Consider the following 17,350-nt stretch of genomic DNA (forward strand, 5'->3'; position numbering starts at 1 on the left):
TTAACACGTGGTTTATAACATCATTGATGCACTGTTTAAGCAAGTAACTTCTAAGAACTGTATTTACTAAACGAATAAATCATGAACAGGAAATGAAGGCAGGCTGATTGCACGAGTGGTCTGAACGCCATACAAATCCTCTTAGTAAGATACTGAGATGCCAACATTTCAGAATGCATTCATTGGGTGTAATGAACTACATAATTGATGGTTTATGAGATTATGTTGTGTACGGAGAGGCAGAAATACGATGACGCCGAAAGAAAGAAACATATAAAGTTGAGATCTTTGGATGCGCACTTAGTGACCAGAGATGAGAACGATCCGTGCTGAAGATAATTATTTCCATAAAGTTATATTTGTATGTCACTAGAAAATATGGCACGACACTTCATATAAACCAAAGGAAAATTTACGGAATAAATGAATATAAAAATGGAACGTACGGTTTTAAATTAATGGTACTTGAAGTGTTTCCTTCAAGTTCCTTGAAAATTATCCTGAAATTCGTCTGAAAGTATACAGTTTACCTATGTTGAAGTATTGTGGGATGGGTATCAAATATCATGAACTTTTTATGTACATACAACTACAGTAAGTGGTATTAATACACTGAAAGGTGTCAAAGGATAATATAGTCATTACTTTGATTTCTTCACACAGCGTTCTCTGCATTGAGTAGTGGGGACGCCACGGACGTCTTCACTGTTGAGACGGTGGGACCTGATGAGCCATTGGAGAGCCTGGAGCCACCTCCGTTGTTCATGTTCGGCCCAAGCAGTGTAGTAGTGGTCGTTTCGCTCACCGTTGACTCTCGTTTGCGGTAACCCGCTGGCTGGCTGCTGTACAGGCTGGGGGCGCATGCCAGATCGCCCAGACTCCAGGGACAGAAGGAATGGGAAAATGATACACCAGTCGGGAAGTGTTTGCATGTTGAGAATGGTTGGGCATGATCAGTAATTTTACAAAGTTTAATGTTTACGTAAAGGAACGCTCAATTTACAGGAACAATTAGATGAAGAGGGATTGCGAACAAGACACGTATACGGACAGTAATATGGGCAGTGAAACAGCAGAATAGACACACACACAAACGTACACATACAGATATACACGTGTATATAGAAATCATCAGTCAACCAGTACGTTGGCAGTGATGGAGAATTTAGCAAGTAAAATTGCAACGTAGCACATGTTTTAAGTGTATGGTTAGTTGATTATAAGCAAACGATGGGAATTGTGTGCACGAAAAATATGTTTATTGCGTCAAGTGAATTATAAGAAATAGATATTATTTGAATTACATTTTAAACAGCCATAAAGGCACATCATACGTAATTGTAAGAAATTGTGAAATATAAGTACGAAATGAATGGTGAGTAGTATATATTGTAATAAAAATCAAACAATTAAGACAAAAACACGGTTCGTAACCAAATGGCATTTGAAGATGTGAAAATCAGGTAATTGATTCCATGTGAACAGAGCGATTCAGACACGTTTACAGCAGAGTTATAGTAAATATAACAATTCGGATTGTTGGGTTAGCACAACGATGCATGGGAATATCACATGTGTTCAAAATTTAAGAATCGTTTCGCCGTATGTATTTTTATGAGGTGCAAGTATTTGATACATGTGAGTAAACAAGGAACATCGTTGGTATGAAAATTATAAGAGGGACCAGGGTTCACGTAAGTAATTATACATAGCAATCCATGATATATTCACAAACAGATTTGAAGTGTGACGCGAGTGACATGATACGGCAATATGTTAGGGTGAATAGAACGACATTAATTTCGAAGAGTACGATATGAGGTCATTCATTTCCAGCAAGAATTGTTCAGGGGGAAATCATAACATTCACATAATTAAAATGAAAATAATTTTTGAAGTAAAAATTTGAAGTGTTGTTTTATGTCCCATAATTCCAACACGCGTAAGTACAAGATAAGGGGCGTGGCCTCCAAGAAAAGACCAGCAGGAAAGTAATGCAATTACACGGCAATATTGCATAGGAAGGAACATGGAAAGTTCATTAGCATGATTTTTATATTTCAGAGGAATTTTTATGGATGTTAAACGATATTCAAAATAAATCGAAATGAAAATAGGCATAAATAATAATAACAACAATAATAACAATGTACGGTTATTGACAAATGTATCGTAGGGGTTGAAAATTTAAAATTTATAATTTTTTAGTTTCAATGAGATAATTGTTCGAATGGGAAGGTATATGATAGTGTATTTATGTATTGTTTTATGGAGAAACAAGATGAAATGGTAATTCAAACACCGTTCCGGGGGAATTGTGAAGATTCCACCAAAATGCGATTTATGAAGTGGTTTGGAAGGAGGGTAATGAAAATAGGCGATAAAAGGAGTGGAAAGAAAGGGCAGCGTGAGGAGAGAGAGAGAGAAAACAAGAAGACACTAATGAGTTGACAAATAATAGCACACTCAAGACGAACAACATCACCACTGCATGCAATGAAGCAGAACATTGAATATACAGCCCAAGACAAGACTAATAAAAGATAACTCATGCCATACTGTTGAATTCTACTCCGAAGATTACAACTCAACATTTCAATATTGTGGGCTTTCCCAACATCACAATCGAGAAACACAGAAAGGTGCATGCTAATGTAGCCAACATAAATTCAGGAACTGTGAAGGCAGAAAGCAAACAAATGAGTTTATATTGAAAATTGTGAAGGTGAACATTGGCTATAACATGAAAGCTAGTCGCATCAGAAGCTATTACTTTTAGCGACAAACCGATACCATACATGTCCACTATAGTGATCACGGTATATTTTAAAATTACCAAGTTAACATATCTTAATCCGTAAACCAAATACATCAAACTAGATCGCACCTATTCATAATTACGAAACGGATATCTCTACTAAAAGGATATTAAAAGACGATAAGATAATTAACATTATCATCAGATTCCCAAACTTTCATGAAACAAATGTGTACTTAATTAAAGAGTACGTTGATGGAATATTTTGGAATGGCTTTTATTTTTCTGAAATAATCTCTGAACATTCCTCTATGTGTATTCAAAATATCATGAATTCCTATCCACATACCTACATTCTTCATTATACTCGACATTTGTAGGTAGTAAACTCCAGTGCGTTTAATCCACTGCACATTAAGGAAAGTAATAGAAAATGACATTGATAAACGTATGGAATAATTTTCAGTGCTCCATTCATAAACTTAGAGACCCAACCGCAATGTACTCTTTTACAAGTTCGCACCAACTCAGATAGGTCTTATGGCAACGATATGATAGAAAGAGCTAGGAGTGGGAAGGAAGTGGCCATGGCCTCAATTAAGGTACAGTCGCAGCATTTGCCTGTTGTGAAAATGGGAAACGACGTACAACCATCTACAGGGCTTCCGACCGTGCAATTCGGACCCACTGTCTCCCAAATTCAAGCTCAAAGCTGCGCGTCTCTAACAGAAGGGTCAACTTGCTCGGATAGAGCAATATAAAAAGCAAAGCCATCCGTGTTCTGGCCTCGAATAGCCCCTGGAGGAGGAGGAGTTAAATGTTTTCACTTTCCATAAACTCAGCACTATGTGGGATAGTGGTTAGCCGTCTGTTCGGCCACCTATCCCCGCAAGGAATGAACTTGATAACTCACTTTTGGTGTAGATCAAGTGAATCTCAGAAGTACGTAACTCATATTTTTAAAATTTTCCTACTTCCTGGCGGGGAATCGAACGCAAGTAATTCCGATTGAATGAAACTCATATTTATTGCCTCAGCTACTGTAGTTATTCCCTCAAGAGATTCGATATAATACTGACAGACTTCTATGTCTGTGGTTTGAATCCTAGTCAATTTATAGGATGTTTCAAACTATAAAATCACAAACTAAACGCTTGAATTAAAAGTAACAATATAATTTTCACAGTATGAATTTTTAAGTCGAACATTACGTAACTTTCTTTAACTTACTGTAGATTTCTATGTTCTCGGTGTATTTATCAATTGGTGTAGTGTTCTAACTGCTTGCATAACTTCGAAACCATCCTTGCAACTTTAGTTGCGTTCATGAATTAAATATGTTCAATTATATTTTTTATTTTTCCTATTTTATCAGTGTTTATTTTCAACAGTAAACGCAAGTCAGCTTGCTCTAAAGAGAGGATGACCAGTAGATAAAGCGTTCCAAATCTACTTTCCTTCATGAGGAACAAAGGGAGAGTATAATTGTTCAAGCAGAGAAATGTTAGCTGCTCCGCGTTTCACTCAAAACTATTATTCAGTTCCTTCTTCGTAAGTGCAATTGAACTCTCTACAGCCACCAATGCCACCATCTTCATAATTTAGTTGTCTAACCTGAAAAACACTAGCTATAACTGTAAACCCCATTACTTGTAACATATGGTAACTCACTTTTCTTTACAGTCTGGAATTGTGGGTTCGTAGACGCCACACTACTCTTTATAGACGTCCAGTAGTTAATTTCAAAACCTTCAGTTTCAATGGTAGGGTTGGAACGGGCGTTATATCTATTCGATTAGCGGCTCCATGGAATGCAAGTCCATGTACTAACTCGTACTTTGTGGAGAAGTTTCCTCAAGGCATCAATAATCGATGCTCGAATACGATGGTGATCGGTATTTGTAAAGGCTTCACCACGTTTACAGATACCGAAGACTTGTGCAAGGGTTTATATCTTATGTGTGGCAACCGTGAGAGTGGTTTCCATCCTTGGACATGCATAGTGATATTAACTGGACATGCCTGGTGGTTGTAATAGCCGCTGTGTACGTTTCTCAATTATAGTAGACTGAAATAAAGGATAGTGAAGATAAACACGGAGAAACCCCCAGTTTACGGTAGCCAACGATAGTAATTGTGCCATTAATCCATCCATTTCAACACTAGGTTAACAGTCTTAGACCGAATGGAAATAGAATTAAGGGAGGAAAATTTGTGTACCATCTGTATAACACCTGAGGTGAACATGTTCAAATGCTATGCGAAGTAATGTCTGCCTCTCTACCAACAAGTGAGCAGATTTAGAACATCAGCCTCCAGCTTTACAGCTCCTGATAGTTCATGGTGTAAATGTGTTCTACTAGGAAAAGTGTTAACGCTAAAACCACTGGAAATGAATTACCTTTGATGGTCTGAAACATTACTAAGTTTTAACATAGTGTTCATATTGCGTTGTTCAGAAATCAATATTAATGGTATTCATGACTAAAATACGCATGCTTAATCATTCGGAATGTTGATGTATTAACTACCACTACAAAGTGAGATAATGAAAAACGTATTTGGCCAACCGAGGCAACCTCCCGACTACTTTTTCTCCGAGAATATATTCCCTCATTAGTCACCTTTTCTGTGGTGAGTGATAGAAACGCGCCTGTATTACCGCTGGTTTACCTTTGGAAATTGTTGGTCATAATTTATCACTCAATGATGACACAGCCGTTCAACACAAATTTATAGTCCAAAATGAAAGCACTGGTTAGATTGTGGACATCTATGCCAATTATACATTATCGAACATGGAGTTTAATGAAATTACTATCACCTAGAAAACTAATAATAATAATGTTATTTGTTTTACGTCCCACTAACTACCTCTTAATTTTTTCACCTAGAAAACTAAGTATAAGTGAGGTCCGGGAGACCTAACTTTGCTACGTATAATAATGGCTTTTATCTCTCTATCTCTCTAAAAGTGTCAGCGATTATCTGTTAAACCTGCACTCGTAGTGAAACATTCCTTACATTTAGATACTCGTATCCACTCTCTCCTGAAAGGACTGTGATGAATCACAGTATAAATATCCTGAAACTGATAAATCTAACTTCAAGTTGAACGTGTACGACGCAACAATGTGCAACACACTCCTAACCATGCTCAAGGACTTATCCAGCTCACACATTTTCTAAAATTACATGAGGGAACGCAAGTATGAAGAGAGGAGTACCCACAACTAGCTTTCACTGATTTCAATATCTCACGCATAGCAACGTAAACCTCAATAAGGAAGTCTAATATAAACTAGCTTGGTTTTTATCATTGATATAGACTATATAGAACCTGCAAACAGGTTATTCAACCTCTCATTCTAATGACTACGACGTCCCCGCATATTTGCGGCCCAACAATGCACCTTGAATAACCGTTGGACATGGTACTGGCATTTAACATTGGATGTCTGAGACTAACACCAGTATGTCAATGATTCTCCATAAACCCTAAGAATTGTATCCAATTTCAACCTCAGCAAACGGAACTTTTGTAATATGTGGTAAACATGGGGCCAGTGTAAAACCCTTCAACCCCATAACTGTACCATATGTATATATATTAAGTATTTTTTAGAATAGTGACACTCACTAACGTATTTTTCAGCAGTGATATAGACTGGGTATAAGCTATGTGTCCGTGAACTGGTCCCTGAACCTCTTATTCTAAGGAACACGACACCACCGAATATTTTTGGCACAACAATGCACTAAAGATCTCATAAACCATTGGACATAATAGTGGCCTTAACACAGATAACCCGACATCTGAATACCAATGATTCTTGATCAACTCCAAGAACTGTATCCGATTCCAGCCTCAATATATGTAATATTTGAAAATAACACCCTTAAGCCCAAAACTGTACCATATGTATATATGCTAATATTAAGTAATTTTAGAATAGTGGTATCATGTTTATTTAATGGCATTCTTGTTTAGTTTTAATTTTAGTACTGTTTATTCTGTACAGTTGCTATTAAGTAAGTTCTCTAACAGCTGAAGATGACCTATTTACGGGTCGAAACCGGTACTGTTTTAATGAAATGTCGAAATGTCGTATGGCTTTTAGTGCCGGGATATCCGAGGACGGGTTCGGCTCGCCAGGTGCAGGTCTTTCCATTTGACGCCCGTAGGCGACCTGAGCGTCGTGATGAGGATGAAATGATGATGAAGACAACACATACACCCAGCCCCCGGGCCATTGGAATTAACCAATTAAGGTTAAAATCCCCGACCCGGCCGGGAATCGAACCCGAGACCCTCTGAACCGAAGGCCAGTACGCTGACCGTTCAGCCAACGAGTCGGACACTGTTTTAATGTAAATTATTTACACTATGTAAAATAAAGTATTGATTAGGTGGAGAACTCATCCTTCATACTTGTACTTGAACTATCCATACGGACCATGAAACTAATAGATTATAGTATAAAGAACATTAAAAACGAAATCTGTAGCACGTTGAAGTAATGTTTTAAAAAGGTTTGCATGTTGTTTTTGAAGAGACCTAAGGGTTACGTTTTGTATGGGACTACACAGTTGGCGCGAGGCGAGGACGACTGCCCAAGTTGGCAGGTTTTAGGGTGAGGCAAAGTATTAACATATGAGCAATGAGGAAAATATGTGAAAAAATGACGCAATTACAAAGAGCCTCGTAGGTGATATACTAGTCTGACAACTAAGGATACAAAGGTCATTAGGAAAGTTTTGCAATACGCAAAAACGGTTGGCTGGACACCCCTGTTATGGTGAGGGATGAAACGAGGGGTGAAAACCGGTCTAGGAGACAGCAAGGTGCGGCTTTCACACCAGTTGTTACCAAGCAGTGGGATTGAAAGCAAGTTAAGGTGTCAGTGTGCTCTAAAGTTGAATATCGCGCAACTATCCACTACAACTTTGCTCGTGGTTTAACTGTTGACCAGTGCCTGGAGGAAATGACTCCTGTAGTGGGGAAAGACTGTCCACATCGGACAACAATTTTCCGATGGCACAAAAAGTTCCAGACGGGAAATTTTCGGGTTGAAGACGATCCTCGTTCTGAGCGACCGTCTGAATCAGTGACTGAGGAAAACACTGAAGCTGTGAGAAAAATGTTGCAGCAAGAGAGGCGGTTGACATATCGGCAGGTAGAAGAGACCCTCCACATCCCTACACCAGCTATTCATTCAGTTCTACACGACCATCTCCATGTTAGAAAGGTTTGTTCCCTTTGGGTGCCCCATTCACTTTCAGAGGAACAAAGGGCACATCGAGTGAAATGGTGCCGAAAAATGTTAAAACAATTTTAAAATGGGACTTCGCGTAACGTCAATAGCATCGTTACAGGTGACGAAACTTGGCTTTACTATTACGATGTCCCAACAAAATCCCAGAACAAGGTGTAGCTGTTTGATGATGAGGGTACTCCTGTGACTGTGCGAAAGTCAAGGTCAGTGAAGAAAAGGATGATTGCAGTATTCTTCACCAAGCGGGGCTTCCTGACTCGGGTTGTGCTAGAAAAGCAAAGGACAGTTACTGCGAAGTGGTACAGTGAGACTTGTCTGCCTCAGGTCATCCAGGCTCTCAAGCAGCTCCGTCCAAGGTCACGGCTCAACACTTGGCTCTTGCATCACGACAATGCTCCAGCACATCATGCTAATGTAACAATGGATTTTCTTGCCAGATCAGGGTTGACTGTGCTTAATAACCCTCCATACAGTCCTGATCTTGCCCCATGTGACTTCGCACTCTTCCCAGAAGTGAAGATGAAGCTGAAAGGGCGGCGTTTTGCATCCGACGGGGAGCTTCTGGCAGCATGGGACCAAGAGTATGAAAATGTATCCGAAGAAAAGCGGTAGAGTTGGTTCAGTGACTGGTTTCGACGTGTGGAGAAGTGTATTGAGTGTGGCGGAAATTATTTTGAAAAAGTCTACAGCGTTCACTCACATTGCAAAACTTTTCTAGTGCCCTTTGTGCCAGTCTTGTTGATTTAAAAGATTGAGTGAAAGTGGTCTCAGCATTGGTTCAGCCCCGAAGTTCTCCAATGGAAACAATGAAACTCATACATGAGTTTGGCTTCGGACGCATGGGACTACATGGAAGCTAGCCCATTACAGTGAGGTGATGTCGTACATATAGGGTAAACGTGATATTTGCTGAAGGCAATTCGAATAATAATTTTGTTGATTTTACCTCCCACTAACTATTTGTACGGTTTCCGGAGATTCTGAGGTGCAGAAATTGTGTTCCGCGAAGTTAATTTATAGTACGGGCTAGTAAATCTACCGATACGAGGCTGGTGTATCTGATCACCTTCAAATACCACCGGACTGAAGCAGGATCGAACCTGCCAGAAAACCAGGAGTTTACCGTCTGAGTTACGGCTCCTCTCACCTACATGATTCATAATTAAATATGTCTAGTTATAGATACCAAAAGGGATTTTGAGTACAGTGCATAGTTTTATCCTACAAATATTACTACTAATAAACGTTTTCATTCCACCCCTGAAGGGGGAGGCGGACCTCTTAGACGGTGCCGCCGTCTCTCAGGCCGGGAGATTTGTTACGGTGAAGGAGATGTGCGGAGAAGGTGAGGGGGTGGGCGGCCGTGGCCTATACTACGAACTGTCCCGGCATTCGCCTTAGTGCAGGAGAATGGAAAACCACGGAGAACCATTCTCAGGACAGCCGACGGGTGGGGCCAGGCGTGAAGTCCAGTCCTGTGCCCCTGTCCCGTCTCCCGAATGCAGAGGCGTAGAGCCACGGTAGAGCCGTGGCCACCTTTCCTCTGCTCGGTTGACCAGTCAAAGTACAGGGCTGTTGGACCACGGACAAGCCGTGGCCTCTTAAGGGACGAAACCCACTCTGCGTCTAATGACCTCCTACAAATGAGGTGAGTGACTTATCTAGAAACGTTCACTCTCTTCCACTTCAAAATCTTTGGGTCAATAGTCCTAGCACGTTGTTCACCAGGGCTCGTAATGTGTAATACAACTGCCTGGACTACTTGAGCAGCTGCTCCTTCGTTAATTGATAAAGTGAAATTTGCCTCCACTGTAAACTTATGAGAATAAGAGAAAGAAGAAGTCCCGTGATTCGAAGGACTTTGAATGTTTTAATTTGAGTAGGGATGAATTAATAACGGAGCTTTCATTAAAAGAAACGGCTGTAGCAGTTTTGAAACGCCGGAACCCGTGAGATCTCCGAAGTTAAGCAACATTGGGCGTGGTCAAGATTTGGATGGGTAGCCACGCGCTGTTGGTGGGAGTAAGGGAATGAAGAAGTGGAAAGGAACTGGCCACCCTACCGTACGTAAACTCCGGCTCAGGCACACCTCTACGGAGTTTCGGACCTGCCTTCGGGCAGAATACACCCTTACCTTCTTCCGCCGTAAGGGCAGTGTCCTGGAGATTCAGACTTTGGGTCGGGTGATACAACTGGGGAGAATGACCAGTACCTCGCCCAGGCGGCCTCACCTGCTTTGCTGAACAGGGGCCTTGTTTAGGGATGGGGAGATTGGATGGGACAGGCAAGGAAAGGGGAAGGAAGCGGCCGTGGCCTTATGTCAGGTACCATCCCGGCATTTGCCTGGAGGAGAAGTGGGAAAACACGGAAAACCACTTCCAGGATGGCTGAGGTGGGAATCGAACCCACCTCTACTCAGTTGACCTCCCGAGGCTGAGTGGACCCCGTTCCAGCCCTCGTACGACTTTTCAAATTTCGTGGCAGAGCCGGGAATCGAACCCGGACCTCAGGGGGTGGCAGCTAAGCACGCTTACCACTACACCACAGAGGTGGACTACACCCTTACCTACTTTTATTAAAGGAGAGGATACGGGTAAGATATAGTTGACATAATTCCACATTTAGCGGTTTGTTAACTGTTCATAATAATTAAAATAAGGAATTGAACATAATAAAATGGTATACGAAGAACGAATGTTGATTGATTCGTGACATAATCTAAAGATGCCAGCAGCATCCACTACCTGATCATAAGTATCCGGACACGTACCTGAAATTGCACTTGGAGCTTACCCTGTCATGTTCTTTATTATTAGACATTAATATGGGACGGGCCCACCCTTCGCCTTTAAGGCCGCTTTAACTCCACTGGGGATACTTTCAATGAGGTGTATCAATGTCTGTGGAGGAACGACAGTCCATTCTTCCTCAAGAGACGAAACCAGAGAAGATGGTAATGTTGGACGCTGGGGTCTCTGAAGCGAACTCATTCCAAAGGTGTTCTATTGGGTTCAGGTCGGGACTCCGGGCAGGCCTGTCCATTTCAGGAATGTCACTGTCCAGAGACCACTACCTCACAAGCTTATAAGAGGGCGCATTATCATGCTGATAGAAACAATCATCGCCTCCGAAATGGTCCTCTACTGTACGCAGTACACAATGGTATGATATCACTCCACATTTAGAGTTTTCTTAAGCGCAATAAGGGGACCACACCCTAACCACGGAAAACACGCTCATACCACAACACCACCTCCTCCGCACCTCATTGTTGGCAATACACATGATTGCAGGTAACGTACTCGAGGCATTCACCAAACCCAAACCCTTCCATAGGATTGCCATACGGTATAGAATGATTCATTATTTCAAATCACTTGTTTCCAGTCATCCACTGTGAAGTGGCGTTGCTCTTTACACTACTTCAAGCGTCGTTTAGCATTGACTAGATAAATGTTTGACTTATGCGCAGCAGCTCGACCGATTTACCCCATTACTTTAACTCCAGACGCACAGTCATTGTACTGGCTGGACTGTCGGCAGCACTTTGTAACTCACGAGTGATTCCTTCCACTGATTTCCTGCGATTTTTACAAGCACACTCCGCAATGTTCGACGGATCCAGTCCGTCATTAAACGAGGTCTACCTAGTCTTGATTTAGCTTCAGAGTATCCTTCACGTTTCCACCTCACAATCACATCACCAGCAGTCAACCTGGGCAGTTTCAGAAGGGTTAAAATATCCCTGATGTATTTTTTACTCAGTGACTAGTTCACGTTCGAAGTCACTGAGCTATCCTGACCGACCCATTCTGCTACTACTGCTTCTCTACTGACAACACAATACTCCCAGCCCCTTTTATACCGATGAGTCCGCCTCTCGTGATATCCAGAGTTCAATTCCATATTGCATGAGGGTGCCCGGATAATTTTCATCAGGTAGTGCATACTGGAGAAACGTCCGTAGGCATTAAGTCCTCCATAGCCTAACAAACTCAAAGCCCATTCTGGAGATTGCTCGGCAGGCTGTTAAAGTCAACTCCAGCACATCAATATTAAAACAATATCAAATACATTCTGTATGAAATGAAATGGCATGTGGCTTTTAGTGCCGGGATGTGTCTGAGGAATTCGGATCGCCAGGTGCAGGTCTTTTTGAGTTGACGCCCATAGGTGACCTGAGCGTCGTGATGAGGATGAAATGATGATGATGAAGACGCCAATACACCAAGTCCCAGTGCCGGGGGAATTAACAATTTATGGTTAAAATTCTCGACCCTGCCGGGAATTGAACGCGGGACCCCTATGAACAAAGACCAGCACGCTAACCATTTAGCCATGGAGCCGGACCATTCAAGATGATTATGGATGCAAGACAGCAGGGGATAGTATTAGAATATCACGCAATAATTCTAAATAGTAGTCACCTCTAAGAGTGTCGTCAGTGAGGACTTGAACAATACCTGCAATATTGTCTGTTCACTTTTCCATTGAGTCAAAATGAATCATCATCAGAAAACAGCATATTTGATACAAAGTCTGGATTTCTTTCGCAGAACTGTAATCCGTTACCAAAGTCATATTTTATCAACTTATGCAATGGGCTGGAATGTTTAAAGGTAGTGTTTATCTCCATGCAATACTCATCAGAGTGTTTCATTCGAGATTACAAATACAGTTCCTATTTTTTGAGAGAAGAATGTGTTTCCTATTGAACTCTTTGTAGAACAACAAATTGCACATCTTTGTCAGGGGACGGTCTTTCCGAACTGTTTATATCTTTGCAATGTTCGTGTTCTTTGAATTTTGTTTCTAGGGTTGCTAGGTTGCTGATTTGGATGAGTTTAATTGAAAAGTATGGATAATTCTTGTTTTTTACGTCTTCTGTCATCAACTTCCATCATCATGAGGATTTCATTCCTTTGTCAGTCTCTGTTAAAAACATTTAATTTCAGACTCATATGACGAATAAGACAGTTTTCATCACACAGGATCTGATACAGAAATCAAGAATTAAACTGTTCCCGTAGCAACAAAGCCTTATGTGTGAGGCAAATAAAATGCTGCATTCAACTACAGAAAATAAGTACCGTCAGGAATAAAAATGAAAATGAATATGTTACCATTCAACTGTCAACGACGTCAACTCCTGTAGAATCATGGCTTAAAATATTTTGTGAAATATTCTTCTCAAATTATTAAAACTGACATGTCCGAGGACTTTAAAAAAAAATATTTAATTGTAGATTTATTGGTATTATGCGTTACTTACGAAAAACCCTGTATGTAGCTACAACGTTGCGCATCGAAACGAAGCACGAACCGCACATAAACATTGCCCTTCGTCCCTTCTAGATCGGATGATCCACAATAACTACTACTAGATCGTACATTCATGTGACCTTGAGTGCACCCATAATTTCCATTCTTAACAGTTCAATTATTACACAATTTTTCACAGCGCATGTTGGTTAGAAGGGTGGCAATCTACAACGAAGATAAATATACAATAATATTCGTTTCAGAATATGAAGTCAAATTTCCAATCTGAAATGGAAACGCACTGTTCAACTGTTAAAATTGATGCCGACGACTGAGGGCCATGCAGGACTCCAGTACGCTTGATGAACTATGTCATTACAATGAAAAGGATGCGGAGAGAGCTATGAAGGGAGAATCTACTAGCAATGGATGCAACTGTATCGCGAAAGAAAAATCGAAGAAATTCACGAGGTCACAGATTTCCTAAAGCAGACAGACCGCTTGGAAAGCGTCGCAAAGAGAGAGCCAATGATCTGGTGGATCATTACTCCAGTCGCTGGTTGAAATTGAATCGCCTTGGTAAGCTCTCCCTCTATCCTAGCAGGTATGAGACGACACAGAATGTACATGTCATCCGGATTGTTCACACTTTATTTTCCGGTACGCTTCCCTCGAGAATGGATTGTCTGCACAAAACCAGATATCTGTGTCTGGATCGATTCAATCACACATGTTTATTTTTAGTGGCCAGGAGTTGCTAATAATAACAGCTTATTTGTTTATTCAACCTCATCGAACAACATATTGTAGTTTCCATGCCAGCGAAATTCTTTCGTCGATAAAGAATTCCATTAAAAGTGAACAGTGGTTTTTTAATGTCTGTACAATACTGAAATGATATACTTTTTTCTTTCGTATTTCATCTGCCGACTCAGGAAGACTGCTTTCGTCACCTTGGTTGATGAATAGTAGTTATTATTTCATTTAGGGTGTACATATAATGACGAGTCTCTTGTACAATACTTTTTTTTGCTAGTTGCTTTACGTCGCACCGACACAGATAGGTCTTATGGCGAGGATGTGGCAGGAAAGGGCTAGGAGTGGGAAGGAAGTGGCCGTGGCCCTAATTAAGGTAGAGCCCCAGCATTTGCCTGGTGTGAAAATGGGAAACCACGGAAAACCATCTTCAGGGCTGCCGATAGTGGAGTTCGAACCTACTATCTCCCGAATACTGGATACTGGCCGCACGTAAGCGACTGCAGCTATGGAACTCGTTGTACAATATTGTAACTAACTGATATTTAATGAAATTAATTGTAAGGTTAACGAGCGACTAAAAGGGATATTTGGGTCCAATTTCCTGAAATGTTTATTAAGACTTTTCTCGAAAAAAGGTTGCATTTTGTAAGAATTCAAATATACAAAGTGCTTTATGGGGGGTAATGAGTTGTAACAAATAAGCAGCTTCATAACTCAGAACTTATTTCCAAAATCTCAGAATATACTTACTTGAGTAAAACGAAAATATATATTTTATTTGTGGTTTCCCACTCCATTATGAAAGTATGTAACATAATTAAGCCGAGTTTTGTTCGGGTTATTAGCAGCTATGAGGGAGGAAAGTGAGTGTCAGTTTACAGCTGATAACTTTTCGTAATAAATGTATACATCAGTGAGTGGCAAACCAAATTACCGTTTCATCCTGTGCACGGATCACGTTTCCGAGCGCGGTTTCATTTAAAATCAATACTGTATCGAACAAAGCTGCCCATTACCGTAACATTAAATCCATTTGGTTTATGTAATTTGAGGATAGGTGTAACTACGTTCATACATAACAATTTCGTACTCTCTTGGTTCATTCAATAAACAAGGTGAAAATTACTTACGTATGCCAAGGATCCACCGAATCTGCCTCCACCTGCCATGATTTATCTCTCAAATTTCTTCATATGTACTAATTTTTTGCGTGTACTGAAACCCTACTTCCCTACTGGATAGGTTTTAGTGACATTTCTCGGTTATTGTTTTTAGCGGTTTCGTTTATCGAATGATACCTCGTTCTTGAACATTCATACACTGTAGCAGTGGAATAATAGTGCATTCATAACCTGTACTTTCGATACAGACCTCAATATTAATTGTAGGTTGTAAGAAATAATTTTCTGTCGGTTTAATGTCGCACCAGTTCAGGTAGGTTTTCGATGACGATGGGATAGGAAAACCGGATGAGTTGGCCGTATGCTGTGAGACTGAATCCGGGAGATAGTGGATTCGAACCCCACTGTCCGTAGTCCTGAAGACGATTTTCCGTGGTTTCCCAATTTTACACCAGACAAATGCGCTGTACCTTAATTATGCCACAGTCGCATCCTTCCCACTCCTGGGCCTTTCCTATCCCATCGTTGCCATAAGACCTATCTGTGTCGGTTCGACGTAAAACAAATGGCAAAAAGGAAACAAACAAATAGAATAAAATGAGGAAAGTAACCAACCAATCTCCATTTATCATGTGGTAGTCTCCGTGGTCGGTTTGCTTGTTCTCAGTTCGATTGTTACTTTCGAACGACGGTGTGAGTATAGGGAGTACTGTATCCATGCAGAAGTTCGACCTCCAATTTATGAGGGTTATTGACTTTTCATGATCACTAGACTCCGAAAACATGGGCTTCAGTACATAGCAGCTATTATTTAATTCGTCCTGGAGGGCTCCTTTCAAAGTATTTGATTCGCAATCTCGTCTAAAATAGTATCACGTAACTTGCACCATTTGAATCTGAATGAAAATTGTGAGTTAGAAGGTTGGTTCTTATCCACATTTGAATTATCCTGATTCCCTTCATCACGACCTGTTATTATGGGGTGGCACATTTTGTACATCCTGTACCTTTTTTAAGATAATGATGATGATGATGCTTGTTGTTTAAAGGGTCCTAACATCTAGGTCATCGGCCCCTAATGGTATGAAATGAGACATGAAAATGAAATGGCGTATGGCTTTTAGTGTCGGGAGTGTCCCAGGACAAGTTCGGCTCGCCAGATGCAGGTCTTTTGATCTGACACCCACAGGCGACCTGCGCGTCGTGATGAGGATGAAATGATAATGAAAACGACACGTACACCCAGCTCCCGTGCCAGCGAAATTAACCAATTAAGGTTAAAATTCCCGACCCTGCCGGGAATCGAAGCCGGGACCCTGTGACCAAAGACCAGCACGCTAACCATTTAGCCGGACACGAAATGACGCGAAATGAAATGACAAATTAAAAGCCCAAAAACATGCACTGACCACAACTCAAAACGTGAGGACGAAGAATGAATGAATGGATGGATGGATATGAATTTAAAACGATCAGTGGAACCGACCTACAGTGCCTCACATGCACAGAAGCTGGCACTAAACAATAGTATGACTGACCAAGGGTCTGCTTCTATAGCACAATACTGAATCAATGATACTTGTGGTCGAAAGGGGTCCAGAATCCAAGTAAGCGGCCCCTCACAATGGTACTTATCGCTAGGAGAGTAGAACCATGGTATTTGTCATGTTGCGGTACTAATCAAGAGTAGCGTAGACTCGCGGTATTCCACACATTATGGTACTACTCACAGGTAATGAAATTCGCATATGTATTACAGACATATGGTGTTTCGCACATTGCGGCGCCATTTACAGGCAACGCAAACCTATGGGGTTGATCACATAAGGGTACAAACCACATGGACTCGTACTATCCCGTGGTGTTCCACATATAGTGTGTACTAATCATAGGCAAGCCAGAACCATGGGTTCCCTCATCCCATGGTGTCGCTCATATAGTGCTACTAATCACAGGTGCTGTAAAAGCCGTCGCGCTCTCGTTTGCTACTAATCACAAACGTATTTGATACCCAACATAGTGGTACTACGCGCAAGTAAAAGCGACCTATAGTGTTGCCCGCGGGGTGGTACTAATCAGAAATAGTTTCATGGCTCTAATTTGATCATCCCTTGGTCGCCCCTTTTAGTCACCTCTTACGACAGGCAGGGGATACCGTGGGTGAATTCTTCGTC

General features: G+C 41.1%; 1 protein-coding gene across 1 annotated transcript in view; it reads right to left on the reverse strand.

The window, feature by feature from the left end:
* Nucleotides 1–655: 655 nt before the first annotated feature.
* The window catches only part of LOC136863809 (diuretic hormone receptor-like), a 368,577-nt gene continuing 351,882 nt past the window's right edge, over nt 656–17,350 (reverse strand). The window contains exon 10 of the mRNA XM_067140148.2: nt 656–851. Coding sequence (XP_066996249.1) covers nt 656–851 — 196 coding nt within the window. The remainder of the gene's footprint in view (nt 852–17,350) is intronic.

Source organism: Anabrus simplex, chromosome 2 (genome assembly GCF_040414725.1).
Source record: "Anabrus simplex isolate iqAnaSimp1 chromosome 2, ASM4041472v1, whole genome shotgun sequence".
Taxonomy (NCBI): Eukaryota; Metazoa; Arthropoda; class Insecta; order Orthoptera; family Tettigoniidae; genus Anabrus; species Anabrus simplex.